Source organism: Asterias rubens, chromosome 16, assembly GCF_902459465.1.
Source record: "Asterias rubens chromosome 16, eAstRub1.3, whole genome shotgun sequence".
In the NCBI taxonomy this organism is placed as follows: Eukaryota; Metazoa; Echinodermata; class Asteroidea; order Forcipulatida; family Asteriidae; genus Asterias; species Asterias rubens.
Genome location: NC_047077.1, coordinates 6,799,938 through 6,823,014, shown reverse-complemented (window position 1 = coordinate 6,823,014; position 23,077 = coordinate 6,799,938). Strand labels below are relative to the sequence as shown.

General features: G+C 40.0%; 2 protein-coding genes across 2 annotated transcripts in view; one reads left to right on the top strand and one right to left on the bottom strand.

Moving 5' to 3' along the window:
- Positions 1 to 268: 268 nt before the first annotated feature.
- Positions 269 to 3,304, bottom strand: LOC117301063. The gene is made up of 2 exons (XM_033784945.1): positions 3,048 to 3,304; positions 269 to 1,968 (listed from the first exon to the last, which is right to left on the bottom strand). The coding sequence occupies exon 2, from the start codon at positions 1,679 to 1,681 to the stop codon at positions 269 to 271; it is 1,413 nt and encodes a 470-aa protein (XP_033640836.1). The 5' UTR covers positions 1,682 to 1,968; positions 3,048 to 3,304.
- A 9,238-nt stretch (positions 3,305 to 12,542) lies between these two features.
- The window catches only part of LOC117301062 (transmembrane and coiled-coil domains protein 2-like), a 51,396-nt gene continuing 40,861 nt past the window's right edge, over positions 12,543 to 23,077 (top strand). Inside the window, exons 1-2 of the mRNA XM_033784944.1 lie at positions 12,543 to 12,564; positions 18,383 to 18,490. Coding sequence (XP_033640835.1) covers positions 12,543 to 12,564; positions 18,383 to 18,490 — 130 coding nt within the window. The remainder of the gene's footprint in view (positions 12,565 to 18,382; positions 18,491 to 23,077) is intronic.

Below are 23,077 nucleotides of genomic sequence, written 5' to 3'. Positions count from 1 at the left end.
ATGGGGGATCCATTTGCAGCTGTAAGGTTTAGGTCAGTTCCTCCTAACAGCTCACACAGTGGTCTCAGCTTGGCTTGGGGCAAGTGGGTTGCTCGCCAATCAGCAGGTATGATGGTGACCTGGGCTCCTGTGTCCCATAATGCCTGCGTCTTTGTTCCGTCTATCATGCAGCTCACCATACATCTCTTACCCACTAGTCGGCTGACATTCGCTTGTCTTGAGGGGGTTATTGAACAAAGATGGGACTTCTGGTAATTGCTTTTGTAGGTTACTGGCCGTCCCGTGGCAGTAACCCTTGGCCGTTTCCCGATTGGTTGCGTCGCCACTGTCTGCATCCACGAGCAAAGTGCTCCCCAGAGCCACACTTGTAGCAATGCTCGCAACTATCTCCAGTGCCACTCCGTTGGCAATTAGAACAGCCTCTCTGTCTGTTGGTGTCACGGTTGGTCCTTGGGGTCCACTGCTGGCGTTCACTAGGCTGGGCTAGCGACTGTTGCAGACCAGCTATCTGGGTTTTCATAGAGGCAATCTCCGCAATTCCTGCCTTCAATTCAGCAAGGTCGGTCATTAAACTGCCTTGTCTTGGCTGCTCCTTGAAGTTGGTCCCCGATTCTTCTCTGCTTGATCCCTGGTGTTGCACCACTTTGACGGAGATTTGTTTTGCACTGGTTACCCCGAGTTTCTCTTGTCGTTCTGCTTCCTGGCGGGCTGCTACATTTATTTTCTCAAACAACTGCTCATCCGTCGTACCTGGATTCTGGAGATAGGGACGCAGCTCTGACTTAACAGCATCGCTCCTTAACCCAGTCAGAAGTCCATGCAGGAACATACTCTGTACAAGTGTGGGGTCATATTTCAATCCGGAACCTGCTTCCTGGCTTGCAAAGATCACTTTTTGTTTCAGGTCAAGGGCACGAACAAGAAAACTCTGTGGGGATTCTTTGATGTCCTGAGTCACACGGGATAGTTGTTGGTAAAGTTCTGTGGCATCTTTCTCTCGGTAATGGGACCGCAGAACTTGACGCAGACTGGGCAAGGTAAGGGCTACCCTACCTTCCAGGTAACTTCGCAGGGGAGAGCCTGGTGAAATCGCTCGGATAACGCCTTCTATGATTTCACGTTCGGTGTGGCCCTTTAGACGACCATTCTCGATCTGGTGAGCTAAGCTGGAAAAAGATAATTTATCTTTCTGGTTGGGCTCTCCTATCTGGCCAGAAATTTTGAACTCCCGTCTGGCAAGAGTCATCAAACTGTGGGGTGTGATGGGAAGAATGGGTTTCTTCAGTGCTAGCTCAGCATCTAGTATAAGTGGCTGTTCTCCACTTGCTGGTTGAGGAGGATGTGTTGCAGATTTAGATTCCGTGGTCGGGGATGGTTCAGTCGAAGATTCTGAAGCTTGGGGTTTCACCACTAGTGGCTGAGGCTCAGGAACGAGTTTCTTTAGAAAACATTGTATCTCCTTGAAACTGTCCAGGCCTTCATCCTCCATCTCATCAATCTCACCTCGGTTGAGGTGACGGTTGACTTTTCTAACTAGAAGCTGGTGGTTGTCTTCCTTCGCCTCTAATGCCTCATAATCGGGTAGATCAATGAACTTACAAACTTCGAGCAACTGGTCACGGGTGAGTTTACTGACTTGGTACATCAAAGACTGACATAGCTCTTGTGCGGACTTCTCCATTTTGGGGCAACTCGTTTCTTCAAACTCTTTGTTTGGTCTTTGACTTCGTCCCTTGCTTGCTTTGTCCACTGCTATTCACTTTTCTCTTGCACTACCTAGTCTGGACTCCTGCTACCATGGTTACTGTAGCTCAGGTCTTGGGTTCAGGTTCAGGGTCGCTGGACAGGCGCTGTCGTTGAGCATTCTAACGGATGTAATGCTGAAACACACCTGTCCCGTCGGAGGTGCCAAATGTTGCACCCGTCGTGAATTAAACGTTCACTCCACGGTGTACATTAATGAAGATTCTGTATAAAAGGATGGAATAAGGGATCACAGTGAGTTGGGTGCTTAAGTACTTTTAATCATGTGTCTTTATCTCACCATCACATCATCCAGTATAGATCTTTAACAATAATAATAATAACACTTAAACAATAATAATAATAACACTTAAACATTTACTTCGAAGCTTGTCATTGTTTTGGCACTAATTACTTTCTCTGCCTCAATTCAATCCTAGTATCATTTGCAATAAACAAATACTCTGAGTGTCAATAAACATAATATACAGTAGGTCAGAATCTATTAATACTGACTCCATCTGTTCACTACTGAAACTAAACTCAACAAGTAAAGCAATCCCAGTGGTTTTGCCAAATAGTCAAAACAAAGAAACACATTAATTTTAAAGGATAAAGAAACACGTAAACAAAACCCTACTGGAACATAAGCAAAGTCTTGGATCTGGTATAAACAAAATCAACTTGGCTAAAACTAGGCAAGGTCACTTTCTAACCTGGCACTTGCCTCTTAACAAATAAAACAAAGAAGGTTGTTCAGGCAGCAAGGCTATCCCAGGCTATCTTGGCTATTAAAGAGCTACTGCTGACCAAGCCCTCAGGGGTTTAAGTTAATGACCCTACCAGGCTTTCAGTCTCCACTAAGAGTTACTGTCTCAGACCAGGGTGGTCTTTTGTACACGTGTATCACATACATTAAGTACTGTACAACTGAACTTATAAAAGATGGGCAACTACCCCTGCTTTTCCTCTAGAAATATGCAAAGTTGGAAAAGTCATAAAACACAATTCTTAGCATCAAACAGTTCTATAGAATATGAGCTATCAGAAACTCAAGTTAATTAATCAAAACATAATAAGGAAATGGAATAAAAGTCTAAATCAATTCAGTACACTCTTGAGCTTAACCATGTTTCAACCCAATAGTAAAGCATAGGCCTACACACATCGTGGTTCATGGTGAAAGTAGCTAAGTTTGAGGAGATAATGCTCTCCTATCCTTGAGTCAAAACAAGTTTATAATAATACCATGTCAATCACAAGTTTATGAACTTATTATATTAAACAAATTAAAATCCACATACCTGTATAAAAGGATGGAATAAGGGATCACAGTGAGTTGGGTGCTTAAGTACTTTTAATCATGTGTCTTTATCTCACCATCACATCATCCAGTATGGGGGGACATCTGTGGGGGTGAGACCCATACCCACTCACTGAAGTATTTCCAACCTTTTGATTGGTCTAAACCGGCTGTTGAAACAAGGGGGTTATGAAGCAGCTATTGAAAAATTAGAGGGGGCATAAGACTTGAAAATTTAGGAGGGGGCATAAGCGACCTCTACACATGTAATATAGGCCTAATATTATTACTTTCAATACAAGTGAAAGTAATCACTGAGGCCTGATGTTTTAGAGAAGCAACAGATGCAGTCAGACTTTCCAATGAAGCATCCAAATTTGCACATTGCGCTTTGCCCACTAACATTACTGCGGTGGGCAATGGGGTTGATTGTGGCGTAAGGCAAACTCGTTGTGCGTCCGCTTAGTGTACAACTCTACGGTGTTGCCAGCCAAAAGCAGGCCTGCTCACGAAGGCAACTAAGGCGTTGCATCCATGCCTTCTAATCTTTGCCTTGCCCTTGAAATGCTCCAGTAGAAGTTGACAATTTCCTTCTAATGTGCCCCTTTATCAAGGAGAAAATGCCTTGTTGCCCTTGCCCTTTCAAAAATGAAGCATACACAATTAGGCCTGCAAAAGTATTTGTATGCAGTAATTAGCATATTTCATGGGAAAAGCTACATTGTGTAATTGCCTCCTTGCCCCTGTCGCTTGCCTTGATGCCCTTTAAAAGGTTCCAAACACCAATTCCCTTACAATGTGTTAAATTTACATATATGCGCCCTTAAGTGCCTTGCCATTACAACATGTACAAGAACCAAGAATGAAGTACATGTACATGTAGCATGCTTGATACTGACAGTTTTTGTTCAGTAAGTAGACAAATATTGCATGTAAAACTTAGTGCTTGAGGGTGAATTACACGTAGGTTTGTCAAACATTTGTGGAATAGCATTATCAGCAGGAGTTCCAAATAAGGTTCTGCTTGCTACAGCAATGCGTATTGAGTCCATGTGTTTGCAGTGGGTCAAAGCTTACTTACTTTAACAGCTTTTTTCCCCCACATTATTTTCCTTACTTTGTTCTGTTTTAAAAGGTACATGTAGGGTCGTTGGAGTAGTTTTTTATCAGCATAAATGTTAATTTAAAGCCAAAACTAAAAAGAAAGATACAATAAAACTCACATTTGAAAGTTTTAGCTGGAGACAGTTTCTACTTTGCTAAGAAAATGGCAGAGCACTGTCACGTTATCCATCTTATACATCCACATTTAGTGAGGTGACAGCGGGTACCAACTGCATCTCTGGCCGCAGCTTTTGCAAATGGACTTCAACCTTAAGATATCTTAAAAACGACTCATGCATTAATCGTTTCTCATTCAAAAGCTTTTGGGTGGAAAATTACATGCAAACTATATTACTTCAAAGGGAATCCTTTCTCATGCCAGTTTTATAAACAGCTGCAGTGCTTAAAGCCATTGGACCCTTTCGGTAAACAGTGTTGTCCAAGGCCCACACTTTGTGTATCACAACTTCTATATCAAATAACAAGCCTGTGAAAATTTAGGCTCAATCGGTCATCGGAGTCGGGAGAAAACAATGGAAAAACCCACCCTTGTTTCCGCGCGTTTCGCCGTGTCATGACATGTGTTTAAAATAAATCCGTAATTCTCGTTAACGAGAATTTATATTGTTTTACTGTTTTCTCAAAAAGTAAAGCATTTCATGGAATAATATTTCAAGAGAAGTCTTTCACCATTGCCTTCTGTAAACCCTGTAAGTTATTTGTAAATCGGTGAACCGAAAGGGTCCATTGGCTTTAACCAAATATATTTTTTCATGGTAATCAGTTTTTAGATTAGTTACCAAGTTTAAAATACCTGTACCATGTACTAATGGACGTTGACTGAAATTGGTGCCTTTTTTAATTTCTGCATAATTTGTTTTGTATGTTCTTCATTTTGTTTTGTGAGCATTTTACTGCAGCAGACAACCTTCAATGGGGCGGGCGGGATATAAACTGAATAAATTATTATTAATACTTTTATGAAGTCCTTGTCAGCTTGTGTGCATTTACATGTAGGAGTGACACACACATACAGACAGGTGCAATTGAATACCTACTGGTTTTAATTCATTAAGTGAATTCATACAAAAAGACCAATTAAGCCAAGATTTTGCTCGATTTAGAATTGACTGGCATGATGTTCTTCCAACTTAGATGCGATTTTCTCAGAGAAAAAATAGCATTTATGGGGAAAAGACCCAGAAAAGTGTACCATACGGCCCTTGTACGCGATAAAATGTTCCTACTTGTTTCCAATGTCCAAGGACCAAGAATCATGCCTGAATTAAAGGGCAATTATTCATGAGGAAAGAAGAAGAAAACAATCCCCCAAATTGTATGTCTAACAAATTTACGCAGAAAATTTGGAGTCAATACTTACTATGTTCACTCAGGAAGAATAGTCGGTAACTGGAACACAATCTTAGAAACTCATCTGACAATAACGTTTCTCTGCCATTAGTTTAAAGAGTGACCACAAAGTGTATTCCTTTTTCCTTAACAAACTAAAGCGATAGTGTTCACATCTTTGGCTTTTAATTTGACTGTCGATACAAGTAAAAGAATTACCCAACTTTAAAAATTTACTTTTTGTCTGTGATCTGGTCCAAATTTATAATAATGCTTACAGTGGCTTCTTTAGTGCTCATATCAGTAAACTAATTCAGTGACGCTCAAGGCTCATTTAGATTGCTACTGTATTTGGTGTTACCCTACACCAATGTGTGATAAGCACTGTATCCAGTAATATCCCTGCAGTCTCATCCGGAGGGAAATATAGAGTCTATAGACTGACAGTTGAAAGCGATGGTTGATTTTTTAGGGAGGGGTCTTCCTTTACTTTGACAGTCTTAATAAGGAAGAAAGATTTCCCTAGGAAGATTTAGCCTACAACTTTGTATTATTTCACCTTTAAGTTTGTTATTGCAAGCTGGCATTGCGTAGATGAACTACGTTCAAAACCACATCGGATGAGTCTGTCTGTCATCCCATTTGGTATTGTAGGAGTGATATTTAGGATTTGAGGCATTGAGTGATAATACAGTCATTATATTTTTGTCGGAGCATCAACATAAAAAATGCCGCTCAAATTTTGTAACACTGTTTAAATATGATCTCGCATGAGAGATACTTTGTGTGAAAATATTGTACAGGCTCTGTACCTGGCAGTAAATGGCACTTTAAACCCGGGGGAAACTGACATACCCTGTATAGGATCTGATCTTGCTGCACTGCAGGCCTCTGTTGCCCCATGTCTTGGCCTTGGTGTCCCTTCAAAAGTTTCCTTGTAGACTTACTTTTTAAAGGCTTTCCAATGGAAGTGCCTTTTTGCGAAAATGAAAATGTCTTTGCCCTCACAATGATGAAATTCCAGGCCCACCACTGACATACAATGTACATGTATGATACATATTAATAAGAAATAATAATAATAAGACTTGTAATGCGCACATATCCACCCTGCTGGGTGTTCAAGGCGCGGAAAATATCACAGGCATGTTACTCTGGTGGGATTCGAACCCACAACCCTTGCTATTCTAGAGCAGTGTCTTACCAACTAGACTACCGAGGTTGCCCAAATTCATATTTTACATGGTACGATATTATTTATGCCAAATACGTGTACTGTTAATTTACACGGTACATGTTTTTGTACACTAGCACTTAACCAGCTGGTGGAAATACACAAATAATCTTTCTATAGCCTACCCTGGCGATCAATTGGCTTTCCAATTGTTAGCACTTAGACATGTACAGCCTTTTTTAGCAGTTGTATTCAAGAAGGCTTTGTATCAATAATCAATGCAGCTCATCAGTTCTTACATGGAGATGTTAACAATAAGCTCTGTGTGTTGTGGATGATTTCTTTTATTTGCTGATCGAGGCAATTACATCAGGAGATGTTTGGGATGAAGGGTGGGGGATTAGAAAAGATGAAGGGGGATTCATGGGAATTTTGTTGTGTTTTTAATGGTGTTTATGTTAGGATTGAATAAAATGCATTAGGGAATTGTATTATGCGTTTGGTAATCACTTTTATAATGAATGGTAATAAAAACTTACTTGGTTCAAACATGGAGCAATAAAAGTACAGCAGCTTTCAATAATATAATAATAATATTAATAATATTAATAATAATAATAACAAATTCTTAGCGCATTTCACAATAACTGTATCAAAACATCCCTGTGCTGCCTGTAAGGCGCTTGTGGCTTTTTCATACACAATATCAACCTCTACCCTCGCAGGTACCACTTTATACCCCTGGGTGAAGAGAAGCAATTATAGTAAAGTGTCTTGCTCAAGGACACAAGTGTCACGATCGGGATTCGAACCCACACTCCCGTGAATCAGCATCAGAACTTGAATTCGATGCTCTTAACCGCTCGGCCATGACACTCTAGTATAAAGCCTTTTGAGAGTCATTTCACTTTGAAGTAATGTGATTCATGGAAAACTCATTACGGTGTGCAAAGCGTCAAATTGTCATTTTTTTAAATCTTGTACAAAGATTTCTGGTCCAGTCAACATTTTGATCTACATAAGTGTACTCTCCCTGATTCTGCTCAAAGTTCAATGAAAACCAACCAATATTGTTCTGATCTAATGAACAGATTTGAAAACCTCCCTGATTGTGGGAATTAACATTTCCATTTCCAAAATGTTATAAATATTTCCCTGATATCTCTCTGAGTGCAGTTACCCCCCCCCACGCTCCAAATTCAAGCACTGTCTGACTATCTGTACATTTAGACACAACTTAATCTACTTCATAGTGATTAATTTAGGAATAATTAAACCATTTATCAATTAATGAGTAATTTTTGCCTGACTGAGTTAGACCCAAATTGATTATATTTTGTCCCCTGTGTAGATTTTATTAGTGTTTGATGAACATGTAGGGTGTGAACATTTAATTACATTAAGTGTTGACATTTCTAATGAAGCTTGCGTTATTTGTCATGCCTCAGCGTTATTGCAACGTCCATCAATTAGATCTCGTCAGGCCCTCGCTTGACGATTTTTTCAAACAAGTCTTTTGATAGCCTGAACATTTGACGTCACACGTAAATAACGTCAGAGAGTGGCCTAAAGCCTAGGTCAATCCCCGTTCATTTGCACCCTTCCCTTAGATTCAAATGCAGACGACCGCAAGTGCAGCTGCCAAACATCACCTCGGACCAATCAAAACACAGAGAAAGCTTACGTCACTCGGGTTTAACCAATGAAATCTTTGTATCAAATTAAATCACTGGTACTGAAAGGCAAGTACCTGTCTAAAGACAGGAGACCAGTCTAGTCTTTTAAAGTCAACAAACTCAGAATGTCACTTTTTGTTTAGAAATGAAAGTATAGGGTTGGTAGTATAAACACAAAGTGATTAGTTTCTGAAAAGCTCTGCTGATCATACAGATCATACCAGCACCAATCCTCCAGAGAAATAAGTCAATCTTAAATACTGTCAAATGCCAGGAAATTGCATTTGAAGAAACCCTGAGACCTGAATCGCAGACTCTTGTCTCAATGGGAGACTTTCTGGGACGATAGAGGGCAGCAGACTTACCGGGTAAATCCATTGTTCTCAGAATTATGCGCATGTTCAGAACTACGTAAACAATGGAAATTTACCCGGTATGTCTGCTGCCACCTAGCGTTGGAAAGTCTCCTATTGACTACATTCATAACAAATAATAAAATCTCTTTTGAATATGATGAAATGTTCTCAGCAATCGATTTCACCAAACTCTTCCTAACTTAGGATTAATCTTAGGACTTAGGACGAGTTCAGTTCCGTATCCATAGACGTGGACGCATTGAACCCATCCTGCGTTAGGACGGGTTACTCGTCCTAACTCGAGATAAGATTAATCATAGCGTTTCATGAAATCGGCTGCAGATTGACTGTATGGCAGAGCCACCAACTCTGCCTGACTCTGCAGAAAGTATCCCAAAAACGCAAAAACAAACCAATCTTTCCCTATTCTGATGAACAAATTTGAAAATCTCCCTGATTCCCCTATAATACAATTCTAATATATTCCTGATTGCTGTACAAAATATTCCTGGTCGCATGATGCAAAGATTGGCTGCTCTGGTTAAAATGGCCATGTTTTTAATTGAAAAACAGAGGATTGAATTAACCCATGGCACCGTGCAGCACACGCAGCAATTGCTGTGGTGCCCTTTGCAAAAATACAATACAAATTTACATATTCCTCATCGAAATGCCCTTTGAGGAAATTTAAATGCCTCTCTAAGAGTGAAGTTCTAGGCCTGATCTCATTAAAAAAAAACAGGCATGGAACATGTGGAATAGGCCATATAAAATGGCATACATGTATAATATGTTGCCTCTGGTCTTGCCTTGGTGCCCCCTCAAAAAATTTTGAAAATGGCCTTGCCCTCCCAAAATTAAATTCGAAGCCTGACACTTGCATTACAAACAGGGTAATTTAGCCAATATTAATTTAAAAACTAAATCTATCAGATGCCGTATTATGAACATAGTAGCTTTCAAATTTAAATGACATTTTTAAAACTATATCTATCAGATGCCATATTATGAACATAGTAGCTTTCAAATTGAATGACATACAACAATAAGAAAATAAAAATTTGTAAACTTACATAACCTTGTAACTCGACACTTGATGACGTCATTATCCCGAAAAGTTTACTGTTCCAGCTACATAAAAAAAGCGTACTAGACTGTATGTGGTAATTTTCAAGTCCGTACCATCTTCACTCTTTCTGTAAACTGTGACAAAAGGTTCAGGGATGAGAAGATGACACTGGAACAAAAAACCCTGTACAATAACAATAGGTTTTCAGGCGGAATGCCCGAACACCTAAAAACAGAACTGTAACAATAGGTTTTCAGGCGGAATGCCCGAACACCTAAAAACAGAACTGTAACAATAGGTTTTCAGGCGGAATGCCCGAACACCTAAAAACAGAACTGTAACAATAGGTTTTCGGCTGTTAACAAAACACCTTATAACCACTGGACTGTTGGACTTGCATGGTATTACAGGCCTAAGGTTAAAGTTAATCAGTAGCCACTTGGTCAAGTAGGTGTCACAAGGGTGCATGTTTGTGCTGTAGAATCTACATGTACCATAGAGCAACTTGCTCTATGGACCTACATACAGACAGCTTTTTAGACAGGAATGATACTTTGCCTACTAAAGTCTGATTTTCAATTTGTTTAACCTTGGGAAAACTCAGAAAAATGGTGATTAAATAGCCTGAAAATATATTAAACCATAGGCTCTACACCCTGAACAAGCCCCTGTGCTAAAAAGAAATAGTACTACTTTTTTCCAGAAGACCAAATATCATGCCTGTATAGAGTCACTAACAACAGTTTGTACACTCAGTGCAGTGGTTTTAGTAAATCGATTTGCTACATGTACGTCAATCTGCATGGTTTTTAGTCATGAGATTATCAGAGTTCAACTTTTAAATTTGTTTGTTGTTACTATGGAGGGTTGAAGTCATTGTGTGTATTAACGTCACGTGAAGTTCCACAAAGCTTCATAGAAATTGCTCATAACTAGCAGTTTATGATTCATTTTCATACCTTATGATGAACTATGGAATGTGTTTACCCAAGTGTTACACAGACGTGCCAAAAGTTGCTGGTATTAATAATAAATTTAATAAAACCATTTATAAAGCATCTTTTCCCAGGGTTGCAAAGCGCTCTGAGAATGACAAAAAAAACAACAATAGGGGAATGAAAGCAAAAAGCAAGAGTGAAACCACTACCAGGCAAAGCCTGCAACTTGAGCCAAGAAAAATTGCAAAGTCGGTTTATGACGAGAACATGGAGGGGCAAGCGGGCCGCGAGTTACTGATTAAAAAAAGTATGTTTTTAGGGAGCTTCCGATTATTGTAACAGAGCTAGTAGAACTTTTGATGGAGTGGAATGGAATTCCACATGCTAGGCCCTGCAATTGAACATGCTCTTTCTCCTGATTTTCTGGTGGGCGGGAGTAAACAAGTTCCTTTGTGAGCGTAAGTTCTTCTTCATGCCCCTGGTCTCAAATGAGTTGGAACCCTCTCCCACATTTAAAAATTTCAGAAATAATACTTTTTTTATGAATCATAAAATCTTATGTTTATGTTTAAGTTTAAGTTTTAGTTTAAGATGTGGGAGGAAAACCCCTGAAAAATATTCTAGGGAAAAACCCACGAAGTCGGGTAGGGACTGAAAACCCAATCAGCATAGTGCCCCAGCGTGATTTGAACAGGGGTCCTAGAGGTAGAAGGCAAGGAAAGTGTACCACTACACCCACCTGACCACCCCTGCCGATTGACTCCCAAAATGGTGACTGTATAGCAGAGGAATAGTTGCAGCGTGTGACAATCGTTCTAGGGGTGAATGCCCTGTATGTTTCCAGCCTGATGGTTTAAACAAGGAGGATCTGTTTGGGTGTTTAGCTTAATCTATTTAACTGCAGACTTGTGTGTCTGTTTTTAAGTGGAGAGTTCAATGCACTTTTCCAACCCATAGTCATAGCCCTATTGACAGTCAATTCAGGCCTGATACTTCATGGAGGCAACAAAGGCGATTGCCTTCGTTGCCCAGGCTGGTCATTGCCTTGGTGCCCTTGAAATGCTACAGTAGAAATTAACAATCCCCACATAGGGTGCCCTTTACCTAGGAGAAAATTCCTTTGCCCTTTCATAAATGAAGCATACAGGCCTGAGTCATCCTGGATGGTAAAGGACAGCTATTATAATCACTGCCCTCATGTTGTCAAGTTTATAGGATTTTAAAAACAGATTGAGCAAACAAGCTCTTATATAAATAAAGTGATGGGGAGATACTGTATACATGCATAAGAGATAAAAGGATTTGAGTTAAAAGGATTATGAGTCTAGTGTGTTTTTAAGGTCAATAATCCATTGGGTGCCTGGCAGACGGATGTAAAGCTTGTCAGACCTTAGAAGGGGTTCTCCCCTGAGCCTACCAACAACATTCCCTCGTGGCAGAAGGTTCGAATTAAATGTGTCTCAAGAAGTTTTCAAGAAATTTTCAGGGTTGTCTAAATGTACAACAGGGGAAAGGGGGGGGGGGTGGTCAGAGATGGAGTACGACTTAAAAAGTGAATACAAATGTTGATATCTGTCTTAGAATCAAGCATCAGTTTCACAGGAATTCACATTGAGAACTAGATTTGTAGCAAAAAAAGTCAATATTATGTTATTTCACTTGCTTCCAAATGGATTGACCCAAACTTGTCATGCTCGTAATGTTCAAGAAGCAATTAGGGCCTACAAGTAAGTTGTACAAAATGTATACATATTATTTTGTATGTTTATAGGCTTACAATATAGTATTCTTAGTTTGTACTGACACAATTACAAGCAAATTATATAAAAATGTGTGAGTTTGACCTTGGAGGTACATGTAAAAGCTTTAATCTTTAAGTCCCTACTTTATCTGTAAAATAGAGACATTCCTCTTGTCTTCCCTTAAAGAGTATGAAGCCTACCCTCACAATTACTCCAGGGTAGTTAGAAGCTATGATAGTTAAGTGTCTTGCTCAATGGGCATGTCACGACTGGGATTGGAACCTACACCCCAGTGACTTCGTCATTAGACATTGAGTCCAGTGTGCTAGACCATGGGGCCATGATACTGCCTCCATGCCTACATGTAGCTTGTTTATCTCCCAAGTGCATGTAAAGCTTACAGTGCTCCCACTAGATAGACGAGTCAGGGGTGAGGGGGGGGGGGGTTGGATGTAGGAGGATTGATACTACATGTCACTTCCGTACGGTCTTACTCATGATAGTAGTGCACTCATTACACTTTTGCTAATGAGAGAAACACGCTGGGAATGCACCCATTGTATAAATGCCATGCATTACACACTTTGACAGTTCAACATTGAAGCAACAATGTATGTGTAGATTGCCAATACTTGGTAACTTCTAGATGCACAGAGCTGCAAATTAGAAAACGCCTACGTTAACGTTCTGTGTCCAATTATTCTACAGACAGATGAATAGTCCACTAGAACCGTTGATAAAAAAACGAACATCACTGTATCGTATTGTGCAGGAAAACTTACATTTACAACGAACTATCACCTTGGAATGTTCAAAGTCTTAAAGTAACATGTTAATTATCCCTGTATTGACCATTATTCGTTTCTTTATAATCATCACAAAACACCCAGACATTGCTAACAACATTGTTTATTTCTTTAGTCACGTTTTGTCAGTAAAAAGATCAACGGAAATAACTATGCCTTTTAATAAGTTATAATAACTAATAATAAGTTTACATTTATAATCACTTGAACAATTGCAAATGACCAGGGCCCAATTTCATAGCGCTGCTTAACAGTAAGCAAATTTACGTGCTTACTGTAGCAGAAAAATTTGCTTAAGCCATTGTATTTCATAGGTTAGCAGAAAAATTGGGCGGACATATTGCATGTTTACCGTGGATTTGCATTGTGACGTCATTTATTTTCGTGCGGTAAGCACAGGAAGGTTAGCATGCATTTTTGTGTGCTTACAGTTAGCAGCTCTATGGAATAGATATTGCACAGTCAGCACAAAATAGGCCGCTAAGCAGCGCTATGAAATTGGGCCCAGTGATGTCACCTGATGCACCGTCTATAGGGATTACTCTTCTCAAGACTCACAATATCTGATCAGTAAAACATCAGGCTCAGTACACTCAGTAGCTAACTCTCTGCCGTCTAAGACTATTCTCGCGCGAGACTGCTGGCTCCCCTGCCGCTGGCTCTCCATAAATCAGACTGAAGTTGCGAGAGCAGTAGTCTTGCTTGGGCCACGAGTCTCGCGAGAACATAGCCAGTGTCGTGGAAATCGTGGGGAGTCAGAACGCTATTACCGCAACAATTGTTTAACAAGTCTAGTGTCTACAAGAACTTCTTCACTAAATGAAGACAGTCCTCTTGGGCTAAAAATTTGCACAAAAACACACAGTTGGTCAATTGCATATATCTCGACCACCACCTCATCAATTATTAGCTTAAATTTGTACTAAATCATAATCGTACAGTTTCGTTTGTTGACAAAATTAACGGATAAAGTTGAAATACAAAGTCCGAAGGATGATTCTTAAATTAAGTTATTCCCAAAGTTATGTAAGCAACTTTTCAGCTGATTTCCTGTTTAGGTTTCTTGGTCAATAAATAAATCTAAATCTAAATCTTAGCTGCGTCATTGGAAATTATAGAAGTACACAACACAAAGTATTGCTTTGCCTTGCACAATCCTCTTTTGTCGACAAACTGCAGTAGCATTATGTGCATGCCTGCAAAATACAATTTCTGTCAGACCCACGATCAATAAGAAGCCAGTCCTATCACTTCCAGCTCATCTTTTCCACCAGGGACCATCAAAGAAACCTGGTAATAAACTTCCTGTTTACATGGTCGTGCTTTTCCATAATTTGCCTGAATTGAAATCAATGGTTAGACCCTAAATCTCCCTCTGTGAAGGATTCGATTAATGGCAGGTTCATCTCGCTGTCAGCTCCGTTGGTCACCCTCCAGAAAATTACATTTCACTATCGAATTTCATTCTAGGCGACAGTCGCTATTATTACTTATGCACTGACATTAAAGGAGTGGCAAATTGGCGCTCGATTCAGTCCCTTGGTATTTTTGTTTTGCACCTTGTCGTGTCTTACAAAACCCCGCAGTTATGGTGATTTATCGCCCAATAATCTCTTCTCTGTTAGGTCGGTGATCGACGAACAAGTAATTTGGCAGGCAATCCTGTAAACTTCAAAAAGATAAAAAAACAGATATATATTCGTATTGTAAGACACGGTGGATAATGGGGAATCCACAAGACTGTAATGATCAAACAGGCTTTAGAGGAAAAATACAAAGTTGAAGGTGATCCCCTGACTGCTGCTTCCCTGGTTGTGTTGTAAACTTAGGTGTGATCCCTGGTTACACAAAAGTTAACAGTTGTTTAACTTCTGACTGACACCCCGTACAAAGATATTGACAAAATAATGTGTCACCCAACATGTAGGGCTACATGTAATAGCTTCGTTTGTAGAGCGCAAGCACATTACTCAAGAGGCATCCATTCAAATACTGCTCTAGTTAATTTGTCTTTGTCCAACCCCAAATCAAAATACATCATAATCCACTAATAAATGTTTCACTCAGAAAATGATTGTTCCCTCTTGGCAAGCAATCACCTTGGTCATCACTCTTAACAAATAAACCCATTTACCAGGAGCTCCAAATTATGCAAATCACTTTTATGAAATCCATACAAACTGTACTGACAACCTTTTAGTCCTGACCAAGTGATGAATTATCTTCCAATTATCCAAAACACCCGAGTGTTGTGTGATATTGTTTCATTGTTCTTGAAGAAATAGTGAAACCGTGTAACCTTGAAACCTCGTTTGGGTCTTCCAAGACACAAACAAGGTTTCACAAATCAAATGATGTCTGTACATTTCATGGAAAATTAGTTTTAATGGTTTTTGTTCCCCCCATATTGAGGTGTTTGACTTTGCATTTGCTTCTCAACTGTACTTGGGCCTTTGGTTGATGGATTGCAATAGGCGTCATCGGCCGCCATAATTTGATGAATTGTGCACGCGTGAAGTGCTACCATTTGCTGAGATTCATGCGCAGTGCGAACATGCGTGTACTTTTCCCTTGTTAATACATCAAAGATGGCGGTTGATGACGCGTATTGCAACCCATCTACAGTGGAAGCTTTGTTTAATTAGTCTTTGGTTTCATTTCCAGAAATGAACAAAAACCCAAAGTGAACGGCGACTTCCCACTAATTTCTCTTGATGATCAGGGTCCAATTTCATGGCTCTGCTTACTGTAAGGGTAAGCACTCTGCTTACTGTAAGTGTAAGCAAAGTATTTCAAGCTTATGTCAAGCAGATTTCACAGGTTAGCAGAAAATGTTTGCTTGTGTTTGCTTGTGTTCATCGTGCATACTCCACGTTACTAGGCATTCTTCGCTTAAATGGCTACCGCAAAAAATAGGCCCTTGCCCTAGTAAGCAAAGAATGGTTATCACAAGCCCAGATATCGGCGATAGTCAGAGCCATGAAACTGATCACAATTTGCGGCATGTGGTAATTTATCATGCCATGCTTTCTGTTTGCATTGGCAGCTCCATGCGCTATTCAAACCAGTTATGGTACATCTATTACTGGTCACACTTCATAAACAATTGTTATTACATGTGTGAACGTGTTTACAAATCAATTTGGAAGGATTTTCTTTTATGGTTTTGTTTTGGTTAATACAGTAGACCAATTCAGCTGAAGTGCTGGTACACATGTATCACAAAGTGTATTGTACAACTATAAAGATATATGAGAAAACCAGTTGTTTTATGTGAATTAGGTGTCTTGCTCAATGATTTACATCAATATCGAGAAATAAAATACAATTTATACACCTGGTTAGCATGGTTAAGGGAGAGAAGCAAATTATGGTTTGGATTGGTTTGCTTATCAGCACACCAACTGATAAACTAAGTCCACTTTCTTACAATACAGCCACCAAAACTAAAACTAGCTATGCAACACCACTTATAGCAAGAAACCATCACAACACCCCTGTACATAAAAAATGTACCATTTATACACCTGGGGAAGAGGAGCAAATTATGGTTTTAATTGTCTTGCTAATCGACACCAACAACAAAAATTAAAGGCAGAGGACACTATGGGTATTTGTCAAAGACCAGTCTTCTCACTTGTTGTATCTCAACATATGCATAAAATAACAAACCTGTCAAAATTTGAGCTCAATCGGTCATCGAACTTCCGAGATAATAATGAAAGAAAAAATACCCTCGTCATACGAAGTTGGGTGCGTTTAGATAGTTGATTTCGAGCCCTCAAGTTCTAAACTTGAGGTCTCGAAATCAAATTCGTGGAAAATTACTTCTCTCTCGAAAACTATGGCACTTCAGAGGGAGCCATTTCTCACAATGTTTTATACCATCAACCTCTCCCCATTACTGGTCACCAAGAAAGGTTTTATGCTAATAATTATTTTGAGTAATTACCAATAGTGTCCACTGCCTTTAAATTAGGTGTCCTTCACCACTTGGCAAGAATGCCACCTCAAAACTCTCACCTCACAGAAATATTACAGAAATATCACACTTAAATACTCATTGACAAACACTTTTTGATAACTCGGCCACTAAAACTACAAATCAAGTGCGCCGTATACATAGCAGTATCACACTTATAACAAACACCTAGGTGCAGAGAGGCAAATTATGGTAGTTACACATTGACAATACACCATGCAAAAAACCCATCTACTTTCTGAAAACTCAGCCACTAGAACTACAAAGTCAAGTGTGCCAAATCACTAGCCTAGAACATTCTTTCTTTCTGGGGATGTGGAACATCACCCATGCATTTAAAGCAGCTCAATACATTGTTGAAAACTGTCAATACTGAGTGTTTCTCTCATAGACTCATGCACACCTGCACAGCTGTAAGACTAGATTACCATGAAGAGAAATTGAGCCCTTTTCACATTACAGCAATTTAGCAGGGGTCCCTTGTTTAATTTGAGCATGGTTTTCACAACCATGCTCAAATTAAACAAGGGACCCCTGCTAAATTGCTGTAATGTGAAAAGGGCTCAATTTCTCTTCATGGTAATCTAGTCTTACAGCTGTGCAGGTGTGCATGAGTCTATGAGAGAAACACTCAGTATTGACAGTTTTCACAAGTTACACTTCATGTGAACGGACAACAATGTTTGGACTGTCCAGGGTCCCATGTGAAATCTTCTCAAACTTGTCCCTCCTTTTCTATCAATTATTGTCCTTTCACAGGGGCATTTGGTAAAATTTCACAACCATGCTAAAATTAAACCAGGGACCCATGTTTAATTGCTGTTGTGTGAAAAGACTTTTACTGACTGATAAACCACTTTGCCACATCAGCACAAACATGTAATTTGTGTGTCCTTCCTTTTTTAAAATAATAATAATAATAAAGAATATTTAGAGGGCGCCAAAATCCACCAAAATGAGGTGCTCAAGGCGCACAGGAGGGGGAACCACACACAGCAAGGAAAATAAGACCAATTACACATAGGCGAGATTAAACAATGTGGTTTTCAACTTAATCTTGAAGGTTAAGATTAACCATAATTTATGCAATAATGTTCCCAGCTAGTCTAATCTTTGTTTTGCTCTGTGTATATTTGCAGAAGTTGTCCCGGTTCATCGGCGTAGTCGTAGTGCAGAGGATCTCAGTACTCAGAATTCTCACGGGAATGATGAGCCGTCTCCGCCAGCGGTCTCCAAAACCTCATTTGGTAAGTCCTCCATCACCTTATTATTTTTTTTGTTACACATCCAACAGCCCAACTAGTGCCGATAACGGGATGAAAGAAAAATTCAGATCTGCTACTTCACAAAGGCAATAAGGTGATTGCCTCCATGCCATGCGATTGCCTCCACTGGTCATTGCCTTGGTGCCATTGAAATGCTCCAGTGGAAATTTTCAATTTCCCCGTAGGGTTCCCTTTACCAAGGAGAAAATGCCTTTGCGCCCTTGCCTTTTCAAAAACGAAACATAAAGGCCCGAGAATTGTTCAGGTTGTAGATGTGGGACGAAACCCTCAAATGGGGAAACCCACACAATCAGGTCGGGACTGAAACCCTAATCCATGTGAAAGGCCAGATGTGGGATTCGAACCATGGTCCACTGAGGTAAAAGACAGGGCAAGAAACCAGGGACTTGAGCTATTCAAATCATATAAACAACAGCCTTGTTCCACAAAACTATTTGTGTCCAAAAAACAATTGTTTTGGTGAGTATCACAAAAAGTTGTACATCTTTAGTTAGTGTCCAGATACAATCACTTATTTTCTGGACTGAGGTTGAACACAAGACAATTGGGATGTTAATTAAGTTATAATAGCCTTGCTGTTGGACAAAAAGCCCTGTTCACACTAGCACAAATTCCTGGGACTTTCCCAGGGAAAGTTTAACCCTGGCAATCTCCTGGGAATGAGCCATTTCAGACAAATACATGTAGCTACCCCTGCTTGGGAGTAGCTTGGTGAAACGAGATAACATTAATGGTTAGCAAATGATTGTTATTTTACTCTTTGAAGGTAAATTACATCAAATCTGAAATAAAATGAACGTGAGATGGCGGTGGGTTAGAATTCCCCATATTTATTCCTTGATATTTGCTCTGTATTGTGAACAGGGATAAATATAGCTGTTTTGAAACTCTCTCTTTCTCTCTCTCTCTTTGAAATCGTCTGCTTTTTAGCCCAACCAAGATACATAACGGCTGATATACATACATCCACAATTTATTTCCAAGTTGTGTTGCTGTCACATCTGGGTAGCATCACTTAACACTTCGAACTGACTTTGCTTCGGACTAATACATACGTGTAGCGTCAGACGCTGTAGCTTATGTGCATTGTAGGCCTAACATTAAACTTGATATTGACACAGCTAGCTTACCAGGAAACACGGCAATAAACCTTTTGTGAATGCTGTTTTTTGATGACGTGATTGTATTATGTTTGGAGTATGAATCCATCAACGTATCTTTTCATACCAAGGCACACAAAACCGTAGTGCCCTACGCTTGACAATCTTTTGAATTGTTCGAGAGCAACTTTCTAAAAAGCAGGAAATCGGGGTCAATAATGTTAACACCACAGTAGCTTTGTTGTAATGATAGTGTACTATGTCAGTGTCACCAGACAGTTGCCTGTGTGAATGTTGGTTTTGCGTTACCCAGACCCTTCATGTGATACAGTATTGACTTGTTCAAACCTCCAGCTGACAGACTAATGTAACAGGATTTCTGTCTACAAACTGAAGGTGAGTTACGTCAGGAAAGCGTTTTACTTTCACCGTCATAAAACATTCACGTATTTCCACCTCTTCTAGTGTGATGCCACATTATCCATGCTGGTGTGGTAGACAGAGAGAAACATGGAACGCATACATGTACATTCAGGCCTGCAAGACCAATAGTTGGCTAGGGGGTGCTGGGTTGCATGCCCACCGACTTGTCGAATGTCAAGAATCTATATTTAAGATCACATCACCGAAATTAAGGGAATTTAACATTTTTGTCAAAAGTGCTACGACTTTTTCTGGGATTTCTTATTGTTGATTTAAAACGACCCTTACTATGTGGTATCGAATGTGTATATACGAAAAGTAGAGGGTGCTCTATTACATGTAACACCCCCATCCGAAAAACCTTGGGTGTTGCAGCACCAAGAGCATCATCCTCTGTTCGTGCTGGCCAGGGTACATTGGGTGTGATAATGTAAGCAGTCATGCTGCTCTTCAGCTATTTTCCTGTTTCTTAAATGAGGCACACTTCTATCATGACTATTATTTTCCATGCTAGTACAAATATTGTAGAGTGAACAGTGTACATAAAATGAAATGAAAACATTAAGTTGAGCTGAAGTCCATGTGGGCTTCAGGGAACCCCTGGGCAATCTAGGAAGACAAGGTGCTTGTATCCAGTGTAAGGTCATATCAAAATTGCTGGCTACAGCTATGGATATACAGCTGGACGACCATAGCAACTGCCGTAGCTGTAGCCACCAATGTCTGCCACAATGATGGGCTTGATCACAAGTTACCGCTTAAATTTGATTTCCTCGGGAATGGATCAATAAACCTATGGATAGGGACAATAGGGACAAGACCAGGGCAATAAGGACAAGAGGGACAAGTTCAGTGCAATAGGAACAAGACCTCGGCAAGACCAAGGCAACAGAAATGTGACCAGCAGCAACAGTGATAAGACTAGGGCAATGGGGACAAGGCCAGCAGCGATAGGGATAAGACCAGTGCAATGAAGACAAGACCAGGACAAAGACCAGGGCAATAGGAACATGACCAGCAACAACAGAGATAAGACTAGGGCAATGGGGACAAGACCAGGACAACGACCAGGGCAATAGGAACACGACCAGCAGCAAAGGGATAAGACTAGGGCAATGGGGACAAGACCAGGACAACGACCAGGGCAATAAGAACATGACCAGCAGCAACAGAGATAAGACTAGGGCAATGGGGACAAGACATGGGCAAGACCAGGACAAAGACCAGGGCAATAGGGACATGAACAGCAGCAATAGGGATATAATAAGACCTGGCCAACTTGGCAGTTACCAGCCGAATTCCAATTATTTATGAAGCCTCAAAAAGTGTCACAAGCTAAACTTCCATTGCAACTAACAAGACATCATAATGTCATACCTAACTATGTTCGTCATGCTGTATATTGCACTCACAGTTTTCTTATACTGTATTATCGTACTTTGGCGCAATAAAAGAGTTTACTACTTTTAATGGACAAATTGCTTTGCCTAGCAACCAGAATGAGAAAGTGGTTGCCGGTCTGTGTGCTTGCGGCGTGCTGTACAAAACCAATTCCCTTACACTCAATGACTCATACAAAATCATTTGTGAAATCCATTTTTTTTCCAAAGTTCTGTTTTCTATAGCTTTACTTCCTCATTTCAAAGTTTCACCATGCCCTTTTTATTCATCTTCTGTTCCCAATTATGGACCAGTGCCAATTTTCCCTAAAACACGAACAGCCATCATGAAAAGTAGATAAAAAATGCCAGCAAACACCGACGTATAATTGCGTTAGTTAGTGTCAAAGGTGTACATTGATTGTTCGTGTGTGTGTGTGTGTGTGTGTACTCGCTCCCTCCTGGTTTAAAGTCCAAGTGAGTTGCATTCCCTCATAAGCCAGTGACATGCCACTCCTTCTTAGAACTAGTCTCTTTTCCAACTTCTCCCACCGCTGTGGAATTGTCCTGAAATGAGTTGAGGTTGTATTCGTATGTTCATCAGAAGGTGGGTGAGTGTTACATTTTATTGAAAGAGATAGCACTGAGCATTTATTTATGAGATACAGACATGGCCAAGTGTGTCGACCTACACAGTAGTACTGCTAACACTAACAATCATGATAATGTACTCTCCAGTTGCTTGCATATTTCGTACGATTTGGTTTATCTATTAATTGTTGACTTAAATATACTGTAAAATTGTTATCATACAGATATCGTTTTTTGTTTACAGTATTGACAAATCAATTACCTTTTGAACTTCATGGTTATTTTAGGGCTTTTCCCTGGCGGGTAGCATTTATTGTTTAGGAATTTGTAGATGCTCCTGTATAAAAAATGTTTAAAAAGTTTGGCTAAAGAAAAAATCTTGTGGTTCTACTTTATACCACATGCTCTTCTCGAAAACAAGTGTTTTTTTTTTTAAATACCTGCCTGTTACCTGTGCACTCTTTGTGCCTGCCAACCTTTGACCTTGTCGACTGTAAAATGGGGATGTTATTAAGTCCCAGTATTTTTACTCTTTTTAAAAGGAAAGGCAACATGTATACAGACTCGTAGTTCACAGAAGCATAAGAGGCAATTGCCTTAATGCCCTTTGCCATTGCCTTAAAGCCCATCGAACGGTAGCCCTTTATATTTCTGTCATACTGAAGAGGTGCCCTTTACTAAAGACCAAATATCAGGCATGTTGCTTATACTACGATACTCAATGTGCCTGGTCAATTGCCTTGGTGCCTCTTGAGATGTGCCTCTTGAGCTGAGCCCTTTTTTGAGGAAAAACTTCCTTGCCCTTACGAGAACCAAATATCAGGCATTTGCTAATACAGGCCTGATACTCCATTACTCATGGCCCCTGGTCAAATTGTCTTGGTGCCCCTTGAAACCTGCCCCCTGAAATGAAGAAATTTAAGTGTCTCATGAAGTGCTTTTTAGTCAGGAAAAACTGTCTCATCCTTACAAGAACCAAGTATTAGGCCTGTTGCCCCATGTCAAAATGCCTTGGTGCCCCTTGAAATGTGCCCCCTTGAAAAAGAGATGCCTTT